Source organism: Lagenorhynchus albirostris, chromosome 7, assembly GCF_949774975.1.
Source record: "Lagenorhynchus albirostris chromosome 7, mLagAlb1.1, whole genome shotgun sequence".
Classification (NCBI taxonomy): domain Eukaryota; kingdom Metazoa; phylum Chordata; class Mammalia; order Artiodactyla; family Delphinidae; genus Lagenorhynchus; species Lagenorhynchus albirostris.
In genome coordinates, this window is record NC_083101.1 from 99,277,512 (window position 1) to 99,302,528 (window position 25,017).

The following is a 25,017-nucleotide window of genomic DNA, read 5'->3' on the forward strand; positions in this document are numbered from 1 at the left end:
ATTTATTATTATATCTTGAACATGTGTTCATGTTATTAAATATTATTTGAGGAGGCAGAAAACTTAAGCCAGAGAAGAGAAAAGTTTATCCATAATCATGCTGTATCAGAATAAACACTGTTAACATTTTGGTATATATCCTTCAGTGTTTTTTGTCTGTGTGTATGTGTATGCACACAATCACATGCAGCATGTTTTCAGATGGTTTCCTTTTCTTTTTTTTTTTTTTTACTCAGTTTATTTAGAACTTTTTTCCATGTCATTTAATATTTTTCTAAATATTTTAATGGCTAACAGATATTCATTTTATTAATAATTTCCTATTCTTTTACATTCAAATTGAATTTAGTATTTTCCTGTTATAAATGGTGAATCTGTGAACATCCTTATAACTAAATCTTTGCACATGATGTTTATTTTCATAGATTTATGGAAGTGTAATTGTTAGGTCAGAGGACATTTATGTTTTTAGTACTTTTTATTACATATTACCAACTGCCTTGTAGAAAGGTTCAGTTTTTTACTTTCATAAGCAAAGGTGAACATTCTTGCTAATACAGGTATTGTTATTCTTTGTGTTAAACTTTTATAATATTAAGAAAATCATTAAAATTTTTTTTGATTATAGGTAAAATAAGTATTTTGTTACATTTTTAAGAAAGCAAGGAGTAGAGCTCATAAAAAGTAAAAATCCTACATAATTACATATTCCCCCAGAGATAGTCATTACTAAATGTGGACTCATTCAGTTTTTATAATGCATACATTACTATTTATTTTTTGCAGAAACAGGATTATATTAAATGCACTTAGAAAGTTATTTTAATAATTGCAAATATCCATCATATTGATATGTCATCAACTTAGTTATCTTCTTACTTTTGGATATTTAGATCTAATTGATTCATTATTATTAACTTTAATTTGGTCTTTCATTATATTTATGCTTTTTTTCCTGCTTTTCTTTTGTATAAAGTATAATAGTAGTTTATGTTCAGCCTTATTAAGAAATATCTCTAATTTTCTACTTAAATTTTTCCCTTAAAATATTCTTAAAGATTATTTTCCTGTTCACCTTGTATTTATAGGCATTTTACATGAATTCCCTGGTTCTGAAGAGACAGTGTTTTCTGATTCCTTTCTTGTGGACCATGTTGGAAGCTTCAATAATTAAAGAGCAGCGCCTATCAAAATTCACCTGTATGTGTGTCCAGAGTTGTATTGACATGGACTCTTAACTGCTAACAGTTGCATTTTTCTACCATTTTCAGAAGTTATGACAGGGACAGGTCTATATGGTAGAGTTGACCAGGCCCCAGAACAGTATCAGCGTTTTCCTAAATAGTGTTTACAGATGGTTCATGTCATAGGCACTTTATTTTCTGTTTAGATTGAAGGACGTGTTCTGCCAATGGAAAGAATTAACTTAAGGAATACATCATTTATCACATCTCAGGAACTAAACTGGATTAAGGAAGTAACCAGAGACCTTTCCATCTTAACTGTAAGTGACTTGTGAGGTGGTAAAGAGAGTTCCAGTATTCCTAGAAGTGTGGAAATTAGGAAGCAGGAATTATTTAGTGTCCTCTTTTTGAGAGGAAGTACCAACTGAATTCCCATCCTGAATTATTTACAAAACAGAGGTCCTTTGAACAAGAGCGAGTTGATGAGTTGGTAGAGGGAACCCCTTTGCTTGACCACAGACTTAGGACAAGGAAATAAACTGCCGTGGTAATTCATTCAGTGCCAGCCTATTACCCACTCTCTCTTTGTTCTTCCTTCTTCTTTTCTCTTTCCTTCCTCTTTTTCCCTAGGGTTTCCATGAAAGAAATAAAATTAAAACAGTTCCCACCAAGGCAACCAAAGAACAAAATGGTATTTTTTTTTTTTTCTTTGAGGTATGCGGGCCTCTCACTGCCATGGCCTCTCCCGTTGTGGAGCACAGGCTCCGGACGCGCAGGGTCAGCGGCCATGGCCCATGGGCCTAGCCGCTCTGTGGCATGTGGGATCCTCCCGGACCGGGGCGTGAACCCGTGTCCCCTGCATCGGCAAGCGGACTCTCAACCACTGCGCCACCAGGGAAGCCCAGTATATAATTATTTTTAAATGTTTTTGGCTCACCTGGTCTCTATGGCCGTGCATAAAGTACACACATTTGTTTCTAAAACTTTTTTTTTGAAATATATTTAAAGAAAAAGTACACTTATGTATATAACTTGATGAATTTTCACAAGTTAAATCTGTGTAATCAACACTGAGGGTTAAGAAACAGAACTTTACCAGTGCCTCAGAAGCCCCACCCCCATGCTCCTAATTACTACCTACCTGGCACCCTTACCCAACCCAAGAATGACCACTATTCTGACCTCTAACAGCATTGATTTTTTTCAGCTGTGTTTGTACTTAATATATACATGAAACCATACTGTATATATTCTGTAATGTCTGGCTTCATTTCTTCAACCTTGTTTGGTAAGTTTCTCCATGCTGTTAGGTATAGTTACAGATCTTCTATTCTCATTGCTATGTAATATTCCATTGTGAGACTGTGCCACAATTTACTTATCACACACATCTGCATTAGTAATCAGCATTAGATAAGACAGGACTCAAGCAGAGAGAGTGAAAAGCAATTTGTTCTTTAGAATAACATCTCCTGATATGAAGTTGGGGTGTTGGGGAAGTTGTGGGAAGTACTAAAAATAGCTTGTTGTTGCTCCTAGGTCCCCATGCATTTCTGGGCGCTGTTTTACCCAAAGAGAGCAATGGATCAAGCCCGAGAACTGGTGAAGATGTTAGAGAAGGTAGCTGGCCCCATTGGCATACGCATGAGCCCGCCAGCCTGGGTGGAACTGAAGGATGATCGCATAGAGACCTATGTCAGAACCATTCAATCCATTCTGGGAGCTGAGGTAATAAATTGAGTAAATTTTTAGGATGTCCATTCTGAAATAGTTGAATACTTGATTTTTTTTTTTTTTTTTTTGCCGTACGTGGGCCTCTCACCATTGTGGCCTCTCCTGTTGCGGAGCACAGGCTCCGGACGCGCAGGCTCAGCGGCCATGGCTCATGGGCCCAGCCGCTCCGCGGCACGTGGGACCCTCCCAGACCGGGGCATGAACTCATGTCTTCTGCATCGGCAGGCGGACTGTCAACCACTGCGCCACCGGGGAAGCCCTTGAATACTTGATTTTAAATTATCTTGGTTATTGATCTGCTGTTGATGATATCCAGGAATCTGTATCTTACTCATGTGCACGTGAAATACTGAATTAACAAAGTAGTCGTTATGCCCTTTGGTTGGTTTCGCTTCTCTCCTCCTTTGTTGGCACTCTCACTCACTCCAGCGTTCTGTTCCTCACGTAATTGGCTGAGATAATAGCTGACTTAACTTCAATTTTTTATCTATATAGAACATGTTGTGCTCAGAAAGCAATTTCCTGGGCCAGGTGCCATCTTGCACGATTCAGTACGGAGCTGTCACAGTCTGGTTTGACTCAAGATTCACATTGCTCCAGTGATGAACTTGGCAGTGGGCCCATCAGCTTGGTCCAGATAGCCGAACGGGACTACTGGAGCTGAGCAGGTCATAGTGTTCACAACTCAGTAGTTCAGGCCAGCAGTTCTTATCTGTTCATACATAAAACAGAGGAAGAAGATTAAGGAGGGAAAAAAAGCAGACCAAAAGTTTTTGGAAATAACTAGTCCTTGAATTGAAGAGTCAGTTCTTGTGAGATCAATACTAGAATTGATATTCTAGTATTGACTAGAATACTAGTCAGTCATGACTTTTTTCTCTGTTCATCCACCGCTCTGGGTGTGTCATCTGTAGCAGCACACTCATGTTCTCTCTTTCTTTGTATTTTCTTCCTGACTTCCCATGCCTTCTTACTCTGCCATGGCCTTCCCCGGGCCTGATCATTGATAAATTCTGCCCTGCTTTCAAAAGAAAAACCCAGCTGAGCACCTCAGCTCCCCCATCTCACAACTTGGCCTCTTTTATGTGTGAGAGTGTACTGCCAACAGTCTTCATGTAGCATGGATATGAGTGTCATTCATAATGTTGACTCCTATTGGTCTTGCTGTCTCTCTGCCATCTCTAGGGCATTCTGTTTTATTATTCTCTTTGTTTCAGGGTCATAAACTCAGGTGTCTATGGGAGTGAAGTGGGCCAGGAGGGGACTCTAGGGAACTAAAGAGAGTAAACCCCATGACTGCAGATAACAGCCCAGCATTGTCAAATTGATTTTTAGTTTGTTTATTTTTCAATAGAAGCCAAAAGTCTAGATTTGCATATGTGTACACCTACCTATGTTTAAATGGTAATTTTAAAAAGACTTGTGAATCATTATAGGGACTGAAAAACCACATCTGTTTCCTAGATCCAGCCCACAGGCTCCCAGCATGCAGCCCATGTTCTGCGTGACTTCGGAAGTTCTTTGATCTGATTGCTGGAACATGTGTCCTCTGAGAAGTCTTCATTTAAAATTAATCTTGATTTGGAATAGTATACTGTTGATTTCTGTTTCTGTCATAAAGCGTTGGCAACTTCATTTCACTTGTGTGCTACTTTACTTTATTCAGATTTTGAAGGATCCTCTGTTCTTAATGTCAGATCTCTTAAGCAGTGAGAGGTAGAAGATGCTGTTATAAGATATTCTTCTGGCAATATCATTCTCTCTCCTAATCGAAAAGTTAGGAAGATCTACTTATGGATTTGACAGTAGCTTCATTTCCTCTGCATTTGGCTCTGAATCCTTTCTTCTGGTATTGTATCCCATGTTTCCTAGTTAAAGTTCTGTGGCATGAATGTAATAAGGTGCTTAGTTTACTAAAGAGAGCGGCAAAAAACATTATAGTGCATTGAAAGCATCAACTAATAAGAAACCCTTGCATATTTTTAAGCCTGGTTCTTTTCCAGGGATCTTAAGTGTCCTAATAAATTAATCAGGTAGTCAGGACCAGCTCTAGGTAACTTACGCTAACATGTTATGTAGCTAAGCGAAGAAGCCTGGAACCCAGCAAATACTCACTCAGGTTCAAGGACCTTTTTCTGTGTTGGAATGTCCACCGTCTTTGGTTCAGTCCTCTCTTTACCCTAAAGGTCCTGTGGCTTTGCAGACTCTTGAACTGCCCCTGACTGGAGCCCTATCAAGGTCCGCTCAGAGTTCCAAAGCCTGACTTATATATACTTTATCTCCTCAAGGGGAAGATACAGATGGTTGTTTGCATCATCATGGGCACACGTGACGATCTCTACAGGGCCATTAAAAAGCTGTGCTGTGTGCAGACTCCCGTGCCCTCGCAAGTGAGTGGAAACTGGGCAGGAGGCACAGAGGGAAACTCTAGCCTCCCTTGAGGCTTGGAAAAGAGGGACTAAAGTAACTATTAGAAGCCAGCATATGTAGACCCATCTGGTGAAACTTTCCTGTTACAGTAACCTGGCTAATAGCAGATGTTCTTTGTAAATGCTGCTTTCATGTTCCCAAATGAGCACTTTTGCTTGTTCATGGGTGAGTCGCCAGGTGGTTTCACATGACTGGGTTCTGAGAGTATAGGCTTTCCTTTGAAAGGAGAAAGCTGGTTTTCCTATGGAGGTTAATTTTTTTTTTAATCTGCATGAGATCTTTTTGAAAGTTTTTGTTGGCTGGTTGTTTTTTGGTTTTGATTTGTGTCGTGTGTGTGCACACACACACAACATGCCTGACCAGAAACTCTAGAATTAGAACTGTTAGTACCCAGTGTATTATCTGCCAGCCGGAGTTTCTTAAACAAATGTAGTACTTGCTCTAGAATTGTTTACATTGTTTGAAAGGTTGATAGTGTCCGCTTTCCCCTCTATTACAGGTCATCAATGTCCGAACCATTGGCCAGCCCACCAGGCTTCAGAGTGTGGCCCAGAAAATTTTACTTCAGATTAACTGTAAATTGGGTGGTGAGCTCTGGGGAGTGGATATTCCTCTGGTGAGTGATGCTGAGATATGTCTTCATTCAATTCAGCATCCCAGAGAGTCCTACCTAGCTATTTTCCTAATTTTCCGCCTAGAATTTTCCTCATTCTCAGTGCTTATAGTCTGAGTGGTTCATTGCTTGTTTTTGTATAGCCCACAAGCTTTAGAATGGTTTTCACGTTTTTAAGTGGTTGAAAAAAATAAGACTAATATCTCCAGACACATGAAAATTATATGAAATTCAGTTTTCAGTGTCCTTAAATGCGTTTTTATTGGAACGTAGCCATACTCCTTTACGTACTACCTGTGGCTGCTTGTGTGCCGTAATGGCAGAATTGAATAGTTCCTCCAGAGACGGTGTGGCTCACAAAGCCTAAGGTATTTACTTTTTAGTCCTTCACAGAAAGTTTGCCAGTCCCTGGTCTTGACGATCTCTGACTTTGTTCATAGTGTTTAAAAAATATCAAGTTGATTGCACTCTTTCTCTTCCTTTCCCAGAACTTATTTTCGTATGTTGCTTTGGGGTTCAGATAACAATTAAAGATGGGGTGATGTGTTGCTTGGATTTTTGGTTTGTTTTTGTCTTCTAACCCAGAGACAATTAATGGTGATCGGGGTGGATGTTTACCACAACCCCAGCAGAAGCATGCGCTCCGTGGTTGGCTTTGTCGCAAGCATCAGTCTGTAAGTACCACTCCTGGCTCTATTGTGTTTGGTTACCTTATTTTAATGCCTAATCTTACTGTAAAGCCAGAAAAAATTTTTGAATATTTAATATTATAGTAAAAGTATACTCAAATTCTTCCTTCTCTATCTTCCTATGATATTAATTTGTACAATCTCTTATCACATGTATAAGTTTGTTCCCTGACTACAGTGTAACCTCTTTCAGAATGGGGTCTGTGTCTTGCTGGTGGTGGGTTTTTTCCCCTAGAAATGAGGGGTTTTGTTTGTTTTTTCTGATTGTAAAAATAAAACATGCTCATGCAAAAATCTCCAGAAATTTAGAAAGTGAAAATTCCTCATGGTCTAGCTTTCATTAACCACCACCAAAGATTTGGAGTATGTATATACTTCTAGGTACTCTTTTATGCATATATTAACATATAGGTAGCTGGTATACACATACAAGTGGCACATTACTATGTATACTGTTCCTCATCATCTTTTATGTACTTAAACTGTATATTTTGGTCATTTTCCTGTATTGACGCAAATAAATCTCCATCAATTCTTTTTAACTGCTGCATGGAATTTATTATATGCTATAGCACTATTTAACTAGTCCTCTGTTGGTGGATATCTAGGTTGTTAAATTTTTTCAATTGGAAGCAGTTTTGTAGCAGATATCCACAATTATGCCTGTATTTATTTATTTATTTTTTGCGGTACGCGGGCCTCTCACTGTTGTGGCCTCTCCCGTTGCGGAGCACAGGCCCCGGACGCGCAGGCTTAGCGGCCATGGCCCACGGGCCCAGCCGCTCCGCCGCATGCGGGACCCTCCCGGACCAGGGCACGAACCGGTGTCCCCTGCATCGGCAGGCGGACTCTCAACCACTGCGCCACCAGGGAAGCCCATGCCTGTATTTTTATATTCTGTAGCTGGCTTGCATGTATCTTTTCCCTACATCATCAGTGTGTGTTTTTCCATGTAACATAAATGCGTTTGCTGGGTACTTGTGTGATTGGTGCATGGAGAAGCCTGTGTATGCTGACATTCAGCTGTGGGCCTTCCTTTGTGAGTGTGTGTTCATCTCTCTCTCTCTCTCTCTCTCCTTGCCTCTGCCCCAGCACCCTCACAAAATGGTATTCACGAGTGGTATTCCAGATGCCTCATCAGGAGATGGTGGATAGCCTGAAGCTGTGCCTGGTGGGCTCCTTGAAAAAGTTCTATGAGGTGAGGAGAACAGCAGTTCTAAAGTATCAGGGTTTTTAAGGCCTGCCTTCCTGATCACTTTAAGAGGAAGTCTGATTTAGTGAGAGGGATCCCAACTCAAAGGTGAGTTTCCTAAACAGACTGACAGGCAGCTCAGAAGCACTGTTTTCAGGCTTCTACTTGTACAGAGCAGCTTAAAGAGCTCAGTGCTTTGATTTGATTTGGTAAGTAATGATTATTTCCCTGGTTGTCAGTCTGATGCCTGTGTGCATAATCTTCAGGCCCTTATCAGGAAAGTCAGGGTAAATTTTAGTAATTAGAGCAGCTTATTAATTTTCTCAGCTTTCTATGGCTGTCATTAGGCACTGGTTCTTTTCATTTAAGTTCAAGACCAGTGCCTCCCTGAAAATCACCCCTAGAACTCCAAAGAATGCTAACCATGGAGAATTGCTGTCATTAAGCTGATATTGGGTCTGGAACAGTGAGCAAGCAAGGTACTGGGTTTTGCCTTGGCCAGTACATCAAAGGAAGCACTGATAAGTGACTTTCATTTCTTAGGGTTCAGTGTTAGCCCTTTGCATAGAGATTAAACAGCAAGAAATTTAATGATTTCGCATGATTAAAGTCAATCTCTAGAACTCCACCTTGTTTCATTTTAGAATAATGTTTCCTATAGTGTCCTTCCAATGGTTTGGTACTGTTTCAGTATTAGAGATTATGTAAACCAGAAGTTAAATTTTGTCCCTGTAGAGGTCCATGTGATATGCTACTTTGTTATGAAGTCCCACTCACACCTTCCTTTTTGTTGTCGCTATTGTTTGCCTGCAAAGTTGTGTATGTCTTTTCAGCCCTAGCTCAAAGATTAGTTCTGTGAAACCTTTCTCATTTCCCCTCCTCTGCTCCATCCCTTAGCTAGACTTATTTCTTTATGATCCTCTCCCAAGGCCCTCTGTTAACATTCTGTGTAGTGATTATCACATCCTGCCTTTTATTAGTTGTTTGTATCCTTATTTATCGCTCCCTCTGGGTTGTAAATTACTTGAGCACTGTTTGGTTATGGATGGTTCTGTAGTAAATTACCCTAAAACTTAGTGACATGCAGTGAGCATTTATGATGTTCGCTGTCAGGAAGTTGGACAGGGGACAGTGGGCTCCAGTTCTGCTCCATTTGGGCCCCTTCTTGTGGTCTTTTCACATGAGCTAGTTTGGGCTTCCTCACAGCATGGTGGCTGGGTTCAGAGCTTGAGCATTCCAAGAGATTGAGAGAGCCAGGTAGAAAATGTGTTTCCTTGTATACCTTAGTCTTGAAAGCCATGTAGCGTCACTTCCACTGCATTCTGTAAGCCAAGTAGTAGTATCATTGTGAATATGCCTGAGTTTTGGAGGAGCCAGTGTGGGGTAGAGGTGGACTTAAAGAAACAATTGATATGCTCTATAAGGCCATTACATATATTCTGATATTTCTGTACTAATTACTCTTTCCCCCCTTCATCTATTATAAGGCATTGTTTGTACCTTACAATAAACTTGTGCAGAACTCTTCAGCATAGAAGTTAGCTGGTGGTTAGCTAGTCCTGTTCATCCTCAGGCCAGTAGTTTTTCCATTTATATTACATCCTGAGGAGGCTTTAACCCAATTTCCCAATATATTTGCTTATCAATATTGGTATTATCATAAGACTTATATATCATAAGACTTATATACATGGTATAGTTGAATCTTACCAACAAGGTCACCCTACATCATGATGCAGGGTGGTAGTAGACATAACCTGAAATATAAGAGTCAGCAGTGGCACATTACTAGAGACCCACGCAGGCATGAATAATTAGTTCAATTCATCATTATATTGTAGGACCAAAATATCTCCCAGAGCCATGACACTTAAGTTTGCAGGCTTCCATTCAACATTGTCAGGTTCTGAAAGCAGCAGTTCATTCGCCATTTCAGACATTGGTATACTTGAGCTAACAGACAATGTCACCTCTTGCTCTGAGTGTCTTTTAAGGCACCAATGTAATATTGTATTTTCCTCATTGCACAACCATTTATTCATTCCTTTATCTTCAACTACCATTCTTCCTTCTCTGTATTTATACCCAAACTTCTCCACCTTTAAATGGAACATTAGGTTTAGCCACTGTGCTGGTCTAGGATGCTGCCAGCAATACTAGTCTAGCAATTGCCTTCCCCTCAGTCCACTGCCATTCACATAGGGTAGGATTACATAGGTCAGAACGAGTGAGCTGTCTCACCTCCTAGGCAATATAGATGCGTGTCCTGTGAACCTCAATTTTGCCCGAGGGGGTGAAGGCACAGTCCACCCCGTTAGGCCCTTAGGAACTCTAATTATAGTTTCTTGCTTAGGGACTGTTATGGGTTGAATTGTGCCCCCTTAAAAAGATATTGAAGTCCTAACCCCAGTACCAGTGAATGTAACCTTTTTTGGAAAGAGTGTCTTGGCCGATAATCAAGTAAAGATGAGGTCATTAGAGTGGGCCCTAATCCATTACGCCTGTGTTCCTATGAAAAGAGGACATTTGGACCCAGAGACAGACACACATAGAGGAAAGGCAATGTGAAGACACAGGGAGTGCACCATCTACAAGCCAAGGAACACATGAGGCCACCAGGAGTCACAGAAGGATAGATTCTCTGTCACAGCCCTCAGAAGGAAACAACCTTGCCAACACTTTGATTTCAAACTTTAGACTCCAGCACGGTGGAACAGTACACTTCAGTTAGTGGTACTTTGTTATGGCAGCTCTAGCAAATGAATGCATGGTTCATCGCAGCTTCTAGCACCCCAAGTTGCAGTCCTGGTCCGAGAACCACTGCATCAGGTAGTAAAAAAGAGGGTTAACGTCATGTGGAGGAAAACAAAAAGTATTGTCATAGCAGCATCCTTCCCCACCCCTTGTTCTTTAGATCCCCCAGAAAAGGAGAGGAGTTTATCTAGTGGGGACATTCCCTTGGCCCCTGTCATGTTGAATATGAGTACACACTCATAAAATCATGTAAGCTAGCCCTTCACACCTTTATTCCCTTCATTTTAAACAATAAATGTTTCAGTTGCTCATTCTAATTTTCTGTCAAACTGTTACTCTGAGGATGAAAGTGTGTTCCTTGGTCTGAGGAAATGTGACTTGGCAGTCCAGATTGGTATAGTGTCTTCTGTTTTAGTTCTTTTATAGTATTTTGAGAATTTGTATCTACCAGCAGATATGCAAAACCCAGTCCAGAATAGGTGTCCGTTTCTGTCAGGAACAATTTGTAATCTCCTGGAGCTGCAGAGTCAGTCCAATTTGCCACTGTGTGTGGGGCCTTCCCCTCAGGGAATCTGACCCCAGAGCCATCTGCATTCTCTGTCCTCTTGGCAGACAGAACAGTTTATTGGAATTTTGCACTTCAGAGGGTATGAGAAAAATATGTCTAGATTTAGCCCATTTCTTCATTGCTTCAGCCCTCAGTGTCCACTCATTTCATGGACCCAGGTACCGCTCGAGCAGACATACCAAGATATCAGCTTGCTGGTAACTACTTTCTGATCCTGGAAGGAGATAGTTACTCCCCATTCACCCTTCCCCCTACTTCCTGGTAACATCTAATCTGCTTTCTGTCTCTGTGGATTTGTGTATATTATATAGAGATAATAATAAAATACATGATCTTTTGTGTTTGCCTTCTTTTATTGATCGTGTTTATAAGGTTCATCTAAATTGTAGACTATATTATTACTTTGTTCTTTTTTATGGATGAATCATGTTCTATTGTATGTTTATCCATTCATCACTGATGGACATTTGTACTGTTCCCACCTTTTGACTATTGTGAATAATATGAATAATACAGGCTGTGAACATGCCTGTATATGTATTAGTTTGAGTACCTATTTTCAGTTCTTTTGGGTATAAACCTAGGAGTGACATTGCTGGGTCATATGGTAATTCTTTAACTTTTTGAGGAACCCTCAAACTGTTTTCCACAGTGGATGCACCATTTCACGTTCCTATCAGCAATATAGAAGGGTTCCAGCTACTCCACATCCTTGCCAACACATCTTATTTTCCTTTTTTTAATTGTAACTCTGGTGAAGTGGTATCTCATTATGGCTTTAACTTGCATTTTCTTAATGACTAATGATGTTGTACATCTTTTCATGTGCTTATTGTCCATTTGTATAACTTCTTTGGAGAAGTCCTTTTGAGTCCTTTCCCTGTTTTTCAGTTGATCTATTTGTCTTTTTCTTTTTGAGATGTAAGAGTTTTTGTTTTTATTTTTACATATTCTGGATACAGAACTCTTGTCTGATGTACGGTTTGCAAATATTTTCTCCCATTCTGTAGAGTGTCTTCACTTTCTTGATAATGTTATTTGATGCACAAAAGTTTTAAATTTTGTTGGAGTCCCATTATCTATTTTTTCTTTTGTTCCTTGTGCTGTCAAATCTAAGACTCTGTTGCCAAATTTGAGGTCATGAAGATTTATGCCTCTGTTTTCTTCTAACAGTTTTAGAGCTTTAGCTGTTACCTTTAGGTCATTGATCCATTTTGAGTTACATTTTGTATGTGGAGTGAGGTAGAGGTCCAACTCTACTCTTTTGCATGTGGTTATCCACGTGTCCCAGCACCACTTGTTGGGGAGACTGTATTCTTTATAGAATGGTATTGGCACCCTTATTAAAGATCAATTAGCCCTGGATGTTTGGGTTTATTTCTGAACTCTCAGTTCTGTTCCATTGGTCTCTATGTCATCCTTATGTCAGTACAACACTGTTTTGATTATTGCTTCTTTTTGGTTAGTTTTGAAATTAGGAAGTCTGAGTCTTCCAGGGTTTTTTTCAATATTGTTTTGGCTATTCAGAGCCCTTTGGAATTCCATATGAATTTGAGAATAGGCACTCCCATTTCTGTAAAAAGGGCCATTGGAATTGCGATAGGAATTGCATTGAATTTATAGATCACTTTGCAAGTGTTGTCATCTTAATAATATTCACTCTTGCAATATGTGGACACAGGATGTCTTTCCATTTATTTAGGTTGTATTTAATTTCTTTCAGCAATGTTTTGTAGTTTCCAGGTTCAAGTGTTTCACCTCCTCAGTTAAATTTATTCTGGGTATTTTATTCTTTTGAATGCTACTGAGTATGGAATAGTTCTGATTTCATTTTTGGATTGTTCATTGCTGGTGTATAGAAACATAATTGTTTTGTGTGTTAATCTTTAACCCTGCAACTTTTCTGAACTTAACTAGCTTTAGTAGATTTTTTCCCCCAATTCTTTGGGATTTTTCTATATAGAATCATGTTACCTGCAAATAGAAATAGTCATACTTCTTTTTTCCCAATTTCGATGCCTTTTATCTATTTATCCTGCTTAGTTGCTCTGACTGGAACTTCCAGTACAATATTTAATAACAGTGGTAAAAACAGGCATCCTTGTCTTTTTCCTGATCTGAGGGGGATAGTTTTAAGTCTTTCACCATTGAGTATGATGTTAGCTGTGGGTGTTTCATAGACTCACTTTATCATGTTAAGGAAGTTTCTTTCTGTTCCTAATTGGCTGAGTGTTTTTATAGTGAAAGTGTGTTGGATTTTTATCAAATGCTTTTTCTGCATATTAGTTTATAACAGTCTCATTCATATTAATACCAAATTGATTTCAGTAGTACACAAAAAATTTGTTCCTTTCTGGTACTATGGTGTCCCTCCTTCTCTGTGCTAATTTTATTTTATTTTATTTTAATTAATTCATTAATTTTTGGCTGCGTTGGGTCTTTGTTGCTGTGCATGGGCTTTTTCTAGTTGCAGTGAGCGGGGGCTACTCTTTGTTGCAGTGGTGGGCTTCTCATTGCGGTGACTTCTCTTGTTGCGGAGCACAGGCTCTAGGCACGTGGGCTTCAGCAGTTGTGGCGCACGGGCTTAGTTGCTCCGCGGCACGTGGTATCTTCCCGGACCAGGGCTTGAACCCGTGTCTCCTGCATTGGCAGGTGGATTCTTAACCACTGTGCCACCAGGGAAGTCCTGTGCTAATTTTATATTAGGGTTTCCAGAGAGACAGATCAATACGGGGTGCGTGTGTGTGTGTGTGTGTGTGTGTGTGTGTGTGTGTGTGTGTGTGTGTGTATTTTGAGGAATTGGCTCATGTGATTTATGGAGGCTGGCAAGTCCAAAATCTGCAGGGTAGGCCAACAGGTTGGAGACCCAGGGAAGGGCTGATGTTGTAGATCAAGTTTGAGTTTATCCTATTTGGTAAGTTATAGTCTTCTTGAATGTGTCAGTTAACTTTTGAATCATATTTGGGAATTTTTGGTCCACTATTTCTTCAAACACTCTTTTGCCCCTTTCTCTCTCTCCTCTGCTACTGAGATTCCAATTATTCTTATGTTGTTATGCTTGATGGTGTCTCACAGGTCTCAGAGGCTGCATTCATTTTTCTTCCTTTTTTTCTCACACTGGATAATCTTGATTGATTTATCTTTTAGTTCACTGATTATTCCTTCTGCCTGATCACATCTGCTCTTAAGCCCCTCTGGTGAATTTTTCATTTCACTTATACTTTCTGATTCCAAAATTTTTGTTTGGTTCTTTCTTACAGTTTCTTTTTTTTTTTTTTTTTTTTTTTTTGAGGTACGCGGGCCTCTCACTGCTGTGGCCTCTCCCGTTGCAGACCACAGGCTCCGGAAACACAGGCTTGGCGGCCATGGCTCACGGGCCCAGCCGCTCCGCAGCATGTGGGATCCTCCCGGACCAGGGCATGAACCCGTGTCCCCTGCACCGGCAGGCAGACTCTCAACCACTGCGCCACCAGGGAAGCCCACAGTTTCTATCTTTATTGGTAGTCTTTACTTTGTGAGATTTTCCTTAAGGTCTTTAGATATAGTTTTCTTTAGATCTTTGAACATTATTTAAAAATGGTTGGGGGCTTCTCTGGTGGCGCAGTGGTTAAGAAGCCACCTGCCAATGCAGGAGACACAGGTTCGAGCCCTGGTCTGGGAAGATCCCACATGCCGTGGAGCAGCTAAGCCTGTGCGCCACAACTACTGAGCCCGCGTACCACAGCTACTGAAGCCTGTGCACCTAGAGCCCATGCTCCGCAAGAGAAGCCACCGCATTGAGAAGCCCGCGCACCACAATGAAGAGTAGCCCCCGCTCGCAGCAACTAGAGAAAAGCCTGCGCGCAGCAACTAAGACCCAGAGCAGCCAAAAATAAATATAAATAAGTAAATAATTTTAAAAATAAATAAAATAAAATAAAAATGGTTGATTTCAAGTCCTTGTCTAATATAACCAAAGTCCGGGCTTCTCCCCATACAGTTTCTATTAACTACTTTTTTTCATGTGAATGGGCTGTAGTATACTATTTTTTGGCATGTTTCATAATTTTTTATTGAAAGCTAGACATATTTATTTATTTTTATTTATTTTTTTGCGGTACGCGGGCCTCTCACTGTTGTGGCCTCTCCCGTTGCGGAGCACAGGCTCCGGACGTGCAGGCTTAGTGGCCATGGCTCACGGGCCCAGCCGCTTCGCTGCATGTGGGATCTTCCCGGACCGGGGCACGAACCCGTGTCCCCTGCATTGGCAGGCGGACTCTCAACCACTGCGCCACCAGGGAAGCCCGACATATTTATTTTTAATTAAAAAACAATTTATTTAAAGCTACATTTCTTTCTTTTTTATTTATTTATTTTTTGCGATATGCGGGCCTCTCACTGTTGTGGCCTCTCCCGTTGCGGAGCACAGGCTCCGGATGTGCAGGCTCAGCAGCCATGGCTCACAGGCCCAGCCGCTCCGCGGCATGTGGGATCTTCCCGGACCGGGGCACAGACCCGCATCCCCTGCATCGGCAGGCGGACCCTCAACCACTGCACCACTAGGGAAGCCATCTTTCTTTTTAAAAATATTTATTTATTTATTTGGCTGCCTCGGATCTCAGTTGTGGCATGCAGAATCTTCGTTGCAGCATGCATTATCTTTCATTGCGACACGCAGCCTTCTCTCTATTTGTGGCTCATGGGCTCCAGAGCACGTGGGCTCAGTTGCCCTGTGGCATGTGGGATCTTAGTTCCCCGACCAGGAATCCAACCTGTGTCCCCTGCATTGGAAGGAGAATTCTTAACCACTGGACCACCAGGGAAGTCCCTAGACATTTTTGATATAATGTTGGCAACTCTGCAAATCAAATCTCCACCCCCAGGGATTGTTGTTGTTGCTCTTTGATGCTTTCCCTGGCCCGATTCTGTAATCTTCGTAATCTAAACTGTGTGTAGCCACTGAAATCTCCCCTTAGTTTAGCTTAGTGATCAGCTAATGGTAGGACAAAGATGTCTTCAAATGCCTTGAATGTTCTGCACCCTCCAGTGATTGCTAGATTATTTTCTCAGTTACCATGGTAGTGAGGCTGCAGGTGTCACAGCTACCGCAGAGAAAGGGGAATATGAATAGAGCAAGTTAAAACACCACAAAGGTCAAGATTCAGCCAATTTCATTGAATAAATGCTGTTCAGATTGTTTTAAGCCTCTGGTTAGTTTCCACAGTTCTAAAAAAAAGTTGATTTTGACCATTTGTGCAGTGTGCTTGTTGCTTTTATGGTTGAACAGATTTTTGGAGGTCCTTACTTTCTCATTCAAGAAATATTTCTTGAAGAGTGCTTTTGACAATCTGCTTTTGTCAAGTGCAAGTGCTTTTCTAGGTGGACAGTGATTAGAGTTTAGAACCCACTAAGGGTAGATTGCACTAGAAAACCTCCATCATTTTGTTTTAGGGCCCCAAAGGGCTACATTCTAGGAATAAGGGTGACTGAAAGCAAACTATAGCTCATCTTTGAATTATTTTAAATTTTTGAATCAGATATGATGATCCAGTGTGCTAGTGTTTCTGAGTTTCTCATAGTGCTAATACTCTAGACACCTGGAAGAAACAAACTTGAATCTTCTCCGTATGAACAGTATCATTCCAGGCGCCATGTTATTTCTATTAACAATGCTGTAAATACAGGCATACCTCAGAGATATTGGGGGTTCAGTTCCAGACTACCACAGTAAAGCTAGTACTGCACTAAAGTGAGTCACAAATTTTTTAGTTTCCCAGTGCATATAAATGTTAGGTTTATGCCATGCTATAGTCTGTTAAGTGTGCAATGAACAAATGTGCATGTCTTAATTAAAAAATAATGTGTTGGAAAAATGGCACTGATAGACTTGCTCAACACAGGGTGACACAAACCTTTAATTTGTAAAAAAAAAAAAAAATGCAGTATCTGCAAAGTGCAATAAAGTGAAGTACAATAAAATGAGGTACGTCTGTGCTATGTTTGGCAATTTTTAAAAAGGAATATATTTATATTATACACACATGTAGGCACATATGTGTATATATTTTTTGAATATATATATTACATATATACACACGTGTGTGTATATACACATACATATGTCATGTATTTATTATATGAATACATATACATATATATATGTGTGTATCTACTTGAATTTAATTGAGAAGTTAATGAAGCAAAGAAGAATAAGTAGGTGAAGATACAAAACGACAGAAACCCAGAGAGATGATGAGAGCTGCATTTGGGTTCTTTTTCTTTAGGGAAATATGCTAATTCTGGAAGAGGCAGCTGAAACATTGAAAAGCTGTGGAGCACTTTTGAAGTCTTAGGGATCAAAAGCTGGAGGCCAGGGCCGCCAAGCCAGTGGTAGTCGTGAGTCTTCTCCCCACTATTTGGGCTGTGAATCTGAAGAGCTGCAAACTAGGAGTAAAGAGCTATAGGTAGATCAACTCTGAATGATACTAGTCCTTGAATATGGATTCAGATGAACTCTGACTGCTAGTTTTACTGCCCACTTGCCAAAAGCAAATAAAAACCCTCTGAAGGAAGATAACATTGTCCTGGGCATCAGATTTTTCTGCAATATCTAGCAATCAATAAATAATAACCAAGAATACAAGAGAGAAAATGAAGGGACTGAAAAACTAAGAAAACCAACAGATAATTGATCAAGATGCACAGAGGATTCAGATAGATGAGTAGTCAGAAACATTTTAAAATAGCTACACTTAAGTTCAGAGAAATGGAAGACAACATTAAGAATTTTAGCAGGGCTTCCCTGGTGGTGCAGCGGTTGAGAGTCCACCTGCCAATGCAGGGGACACGGGTTCGTGCCCCGGTCCAGGAGGATCCCACGTGCCGTGGAGCGGCTGGGCCCGTGAGCCATGGCTGCTGAGCCTGCACGTCCGGAGCCTGTGCTCCGCGGCGGGAAAGGCCACAACAGTGAGAGGCCCGCATACAGCCAAAAAAAAAAAAAAAAAAAGAATTTTAGCAAACAGAAACTGGGGAAAAATGGAAATTTCTAGAACTAAAAATTATAATAACCAGAATTAAACACTTAGTGAATGGGTGTATTAGGTTGCTAGGGCTGCCAGAACAACGGCTTAAACAATAAAAATTTATTTCCTCACAGATCTGTGGGATGGGAAGTCCAAGATCAAGATGCTGTGCTGGCAGGGTTGGATTCTCCTGAGGCCTCTCTCCTTGTCTTATAGATGGCTGTCTTCTCTCTGTGTCGTATGGTCTCTACTGTATGTGTGTCTCTGTCCCAGTCTCCTCTTCTTAGAAAGACACCAGTCATATTTGATTAGGGCCCACCCCAGTGACCTTTTTTAAACTGAATAACCTCTCTAAATATCTGTTTCCAAATACAGTCACATTTTGGGTGTGGCAGATTAGGACTTCAACACAAATTTTGGAGAAACACAGCTCTGTGCATAACAGTGGGCAACAGTAGTTTAGACTTAATTGAGGAAATTAAGAGACAATTGAAAGATAGGTAAGAAGAAAATAATCAAACTGCACTGAGATACGGAGGGTTAGAAAATATAACAAGGCAACAGACATGGGAGTTATGGAGTTAAAATATATTATACACGTAAGTGGTCCAGAAGGAGGTTAGAGAGAGCAGAGGGCAGAAAAACAATGGTAAAGAATATTCCAAAAGTGTTAGAAGACATTAAGTCACAGATACAAGAAATCCAACAAATCCCAAGCAAGATATAAAAAGAAAAGTACACTTAGGCACATTAGAGTAAAACTGTTGAAAGTAAAGACAAATATATATATACATATTAAGGCAAGTCAAAGGAAAATAAAAGAGGTTACCGTCAAGGAGCAACAAATTGACTAATAGTGAACTAGTCAAAAGAAACAGTTTAAGCCACAAGATAATAAAATAATAGCTACAAAATGCTGAAAGAAAATAACTACCAATATAAAATCCAATATCCACTAAAAGTAACTTCTAATAAGGTGAAAAAAGACACTTTGTGGCAAATAAAAAATTGAGAATGCTTGTCACCGGCAGATTTGCACTGAAGGAAAATACAAAAGAGCATTTTTCACCTACAAGGAAAATTATCCCAGAAAACACTTAGAAATGGTTAAAGGAATAAATACAGCAATAAAAGTGCCAAGTATGGGGATAAATTTAAATGAATACCTACCATCTAAAATAATAATGTTTTTGAGTGGATATATATTCATTTGTGTGTATAAATTTCAAATTGATGACAGTAATAGCGCGTATATCTGGAAGAAGTAAATGAAGTTCCAGTGCCTTTAGTTTCTTGAATTGTTGAGGAAAAGGTGAAAGTACTAATTTATATTACAGTTTGATACACTAAGAGCTATGTTGTAATTTCTAGGGTAGCCACTAAAAGAATGAAAAAAGAGTTATGTAACAATCAAAATGAGAGAAGAGAAAATAACAAAAATTTTTTTAAGGAAGAAAGGAAAAGAATATAGAACAAATAGCAAGCAGTACTTGGACCTTGAAAATGTTATGCTAAGTGAAAGAAGCCAGTCATAAAAGACCACATTTTATATGATTCCATTCATAAGAAATGTTCAGAACAGGGAATTTTACAGAATCAGAAAGTAGGTCAGTGGTTGCTTAGGGCTAAGTTGGGGAGAGAATAGGAGGTGGGTAGAATGGTGGTAGTTTAAGAGTGTGGGGCTTCTTGTTGAGGTGATGAAAATGTTATAAAATCAATTGTGGTGATGGTTTTACATATCTGTGGATATACTAAAAAACATTGAATTTTACACTTTAAATTGATGAATTATATGGTGTGTGGATTATGTCTGAATAAATAAATTTTTTAAAAAAATTTAAAGAATCATATAGAAATTCTGGACTTCTAAAATGTAATAAATGAAAATTTCAGTAGAGGGGCCTAACATCAGATTGGATTAAGCAGAAGAAATAACTAGCAAATTTGAAGATAGGTCAGTTGAGATTATTGAGTGTGAAGAAAAGAAAGAAAAAAAATAAGGAAAATTAACAGAGGCTCAGAGATCTGTGGGACACCGTCAGCCATAGCAATGTAAACATAATGTGATTCCCAGAAGGGGAGTAGTGAGAGAGAATTGGGAACAAAGGACATTGGAAGGAATAATAGCCAAAAATTTCCAAAATTAATAAAGAAGGTAATCAGTTCATCCAAGAAGCCTAATGAACACTAAGTAGGAAAAACTCAAAGATACCCATACCTAGACACAACCAAGTAAGACTGCTAAAAGACAAAGAGGGCATCTTGAAAGCACCAAGAGAATTGCTCATTATGTTCAAGGCATCTTCAATAAGATTAAGAGCTGACTTCTCATCAGAAATCATGGAGGCCAGAAGGCAATGGGATGACATATTCCAAATGCTGGAAGAAAAAGAAGGTTGAATAAGAATTGTATATCCAGAAAAGCTGCTGTTGAGAAATAAAGGAGAAACCTTGACAATAGTATTATGCTCAGTGAAAGAAGCTAGACATAAAAAGCCACATATTTATATTATTCCATTTCTATGAAATATCCAGAATAGGAAAATTTGTAGAGACAGAAAAGAGATTACTGGTTTCCAGGCATTGAGGATGCTGGCAGGAATAGGATGCTGGCAGTAACTGCTAAGGGGTATAGGGTTCTTTTGGGGGTGTTGAAAATATTATGGAATTAGGTAGTGTTGATAGGTATATAACTTTGTGAGTATACTAAAACCACTGAATTATACTCTTTGAAATGGTGAATTTTATGTGATTTACATGTCATTTTTTTTTTTATTGGAGAAAGTAAGACTCTCAGATAAACAAAAACTAGGGGGATTTGTCACTAGCAGACCTGTCCTACGAGAAATACTTAAGGGAGTCCTTCAGGTAGAAATGAAATGACACTAGACAGTAATTTGTATCCACATGAAGAAGTAAGTACCACCAGGAAAGGTAACTATATAGGTAAACATAAGGAGAGCAAAAATACATTTTTGTTTGTAATTTTTCTTGTAGTCTGTGTCTTAAGAGACAAGTGCATAAAGTGGTAAATATAAATCTAAGTGGATATGCATACAGTGTATAAAGATATAATTTGTATGACAATAAAGGCACAAAGTAGAGGGGAGGGAATGGAGCCATAAGAGGAGCAAAGTTTTGGAATAATACCAAAATTAATTTTGTATTGGGACTTCCGTGGTGGTCCAGTGGTAAAGAATCTGCCTTACAATGCAGGGGACGCAGGTTCTATCCCTGGTCAGGGAACTAAGATCCTACATGCCACAGGGCAGCTAAGCCCACGTGCCACAACTACTGAGCTCGCACGCACCTCAACTAGAGCCCATATGCCGCAAATTACAGACCCCATGTGCTCTGGAACCCGCGTGCCACAACTGCAGAGCCCACATGCCCTGGAGCCTGTGTGCCACAACTAGAGAAGAGAAAACCTGCACACCACAAGTAGAAGTCCGTGTACCACAATGAAGAGCCCGCGCACCGGTGCAACGACAGATCCCACGTCTAAGACCCAACACAGCCAAAAGTAAATAAAATAAATAAATAATAAATAAATCATCTTTTTAAAAAATAAATTTATTTATTTACTTATTTTTAGCTGCATTGGGTCTTCACTGCTGCACGTGGGGGGCTTTCTCTAGTTGCGGCGAGCGGGGTCTACTCTTCATTGTGGTGCATGGGCTTCTCACTGTGGTGGCTTCTCTTGTTGCAGAGCACGGGCTCTAGGTGCGCGGGCTTCAGTAGCTGTGGCACACAGGCTCAATAGTTGTGGCTCATGGACTCTAGAGCACAGGCTCAGTAGTTGTGGCTCACAGGCTTAGTTGCTATGAGGCGTTTGGGATCTTCCTGGACCATTGCTCAAACCCGTGTCCCCTGCATTGGCAGGCGGATTCTTAACCACTGCGCCACCAGTGGTTTAAATATTTAAAAGAATCTTTAAATCTTTTAAATCTTTAAAAAAAATTTTGTATTAACTGACCAAATGAGATTGTTATAAGTTAATATGTTAACTGTAATCGCCAGGTGAAACACTAAGAAAATAACTCTGAAAAATAAAAGAAAAGGAACGACAAGGGAATTAATATGGTAACTAGAAAATGTCTATTTAATACAAATTAAGGCAGTTGACGAAGAATAGAGGGACAAAAAAGATATAAGGCATGTGGAAAAAAATAGTAAAATGGCAGATGTAAATCTTACCGTATCAGTAATTACATTAAACATAAATGGACTAAACACCAAAGGTAGAGATTAGCAACTTGGATTAAGTGAAAATATGAAGATGTGCTTTCTCCAAGAGACATACTTTAGTTTCAAAGACACAGGAGGTTGAAAGTAAAAGAATGGAACAAGATAAACCAAAAGAGAGCTGGAGTAGCTATACTAATAACAGGCAAAACAGACTTTAAGATAACAATTCTTACTAAAGACAAGAAAGGACATTTCATAATGGCAAAAGGGTCAATCCATGAGGAAGTCATAAAATATAAACATATATGAAACTAACAACATACATCCAAAAATACATGGAACAAAAACTAACGTAAGTGAAAGGAGAAAGACAATTCTACAGTAATAGATGGAGATTTCAAAACTTCATTTTTGATAATGGATAGAACAGTTAGAAATAAGATCAACAAGGAAATAAAATACTTGAACAACTCTGCGATCCAACTCAACCTAACAGACATCTACAGAACACACACCAACAGAACACACATTCTTCTCAAATGTGCGTGACACATTCTCCATGATAGAACATATGTCAGGTTATAAAACAAGACTCAGTACATCTTAAAGGATTAAAATCATGCAAAATATGTTCTGAAACCACAATAGAATGAAATTAGAATATAATATGTGGGACATTTGGGAAAGTCACAACTATATGGAAATTAAACAATATTCCCAAGTAACCAGGAGGTCAAAGAAGAAATCAAAAGGGAGATTAGAAAACACTTTGAGATAAATGAAAATAAAGACAAAACATACCAAAACTTGTGGATGTATGTAAAAAAGTGCTTAGAAGGAAAATTTATAGCTGTAAACACCTATAATAAAAAAGAAGAAAAATCTCCAAATAGCCCAAGTTCCACCTTAAGAAATTAGAAAAAGAAGAGCAAACTAAACTCAAAGCAAGAAAGAAGGAATTGATAGAGATTATAGCATAGAGAAATGAAATGCAAAATTGAAAAACAACAGAGAAAATCAATAACAAATTGATTATTTGAAAAGATCAACAGAATTGATAAGCCTTTAGCTAGACCACCCATGAAAAAGAGAAGATCAGATACTAAAATCTGGAATGAAAAAGACTACACTACTGACCTTACAGAAATAAAAAAAGGATTTTAAGAAAATACTATGTATGAATGGCTGTATGCCAAGAAATTAGGTAACCTAAGTGAAATGGACAAACTCCAAGAAGGGCACAAACTATCAAAACTTTTTAGTTGTACCAAACATTTTAAGAATTAATACTCTTTCACAAACTCTTCCAAAAAATAGGAAAGGAGGGAACACTTCCCAGTTCGTACCATAAGGCCAATATTACCTTGATACTAAAGCTAAACAAAAATATCACAAGAAAACTGCAGAAGACATCCAGACTGGAAAGGAAGAAGTTAAACTATGTCTGTTTCTATTTGACATTATCTTACATATAGAAAACCCTAAAGAATAAACACACTCTATTGTAGCTAATAAAAGAGTTCAGCAAGGTTGAGGATACAAGACTGCTGTACAATAGCCAACTATTTCTTTACACTAGCAATGATCAATCCAGAAATGAAATTAAAATAATTCCATTTATAACAGCATAAAAGAGAACTATGTAGGAAAATGTTTAACAAAAGAAGTGCAAAAAATATACTGAACACTGCAGAACATTGTTGAAATAATTGAAGAAGACCTAAGCAAAAGGAAAGACAACCCATATTCAAGACTTAATATTGTTAAAATGGTAGTACTCCTTACATTAATCTACAGATTCAAGGAAATACATATCAAAAGTCTAACATTTTTTTTTGCAGGAATAGACAAATTGATTTTCAAATTCATATGGAAATGTGAAAAATTCCAGAATAGGCAAAACAATTTTGAAAAAGAAGAAAATTGAAGGACTCATACTTTCTGAATTCAAAACTTACTACAAAGCTAGAATAAACAAGACAGTCTGGTACTGAAATGGAAAGAGACGTAGAGATCAGTTGAGAGTCCAGAAGTAAACCTGTGTGCTTATGGTAAACTGATTTCTGCAAGGGTGACATTCAGTGGCGAGAAAGCATACTCTTTTCAGGAAATGGTGCAGGGAGTACTGGATATCCACATGCAAAAGAATGAAGTTGGATCCTTGCCTCACACAATATATAAAAAATAACTCCAAATGGATCAAAGACCTAAATATAGGAACTAAAACTATAAAACTCTAGATGATGGCATAGGTTTATATCTTTGTGACCATTTAACAGATAACAGTTTATTAGATATGATACTGAAAGCAAAAAGCAAGTCAAGAAAAACATAAATCAGACTTCATCAAATTTAAAATATTTTGTGCTTCAAAGTACAAGAAAGTGCAAAGACAACCCATGGAATGGGACAGAATCATTCATCTGGTATATCTAGTACAGGTATAGTTTCCAGAATATACAGCTGAAAAACAAAGAGACAAATAACCCAGCATAAAAATATGCAAACATTTGAATAGACATTTCTCCAAAGAGCATATACAAATAGACGAGAAGCACATGAAGAGAGCGTAATATCATTAGTCATTAGGGAAGCGGAAATCAAAATCACAATGAGGTACCACTTCACATGAAAACCAGATAAAGGCATTACAATAAAGGAAGC

General features: G+C 39.0%; 1 protein-coding gene across 2 annotated transcripts in view; it reads left to right on the plus strand.

Moving 5' to 3' along the window:
* Nucleotides 1-25,017, plus strand: part of PIWIL2 (piwi like RNA-mediated gene silencing 2) — an 85,437-nt gene that overhangs the window by 51,062 nt on the left and 9,358 nt on the right. For both annotated transcript variants that reach the window (XM_060155642.1, XM_060155643.1), the window contains exons 14-19: nt 1,391-1,504; nt 2,724-2,912; nt 5,207-5,308; nt 5,848-5,964; nt 6,547-6,635; nt 7,743-7,848. In XM_060155642.1, coding sequence (XP_060011625.1) covers nt 1,391-1,504; nt 2,724-2,912; nt 5,207-5,308; nt 5,848-5,964; nt 6,547-6,635; nt 7,743-7,848 — 717 coding nt within the window. The remainder of the gene's footprint in view (nt 1-1,390; nt 1,505-2,723; nt 2,913-5,206; nt 5,309-5,847; nt 5,965-6,546; nt 6,636-7,742; nt 7,849-25,017) is intronic.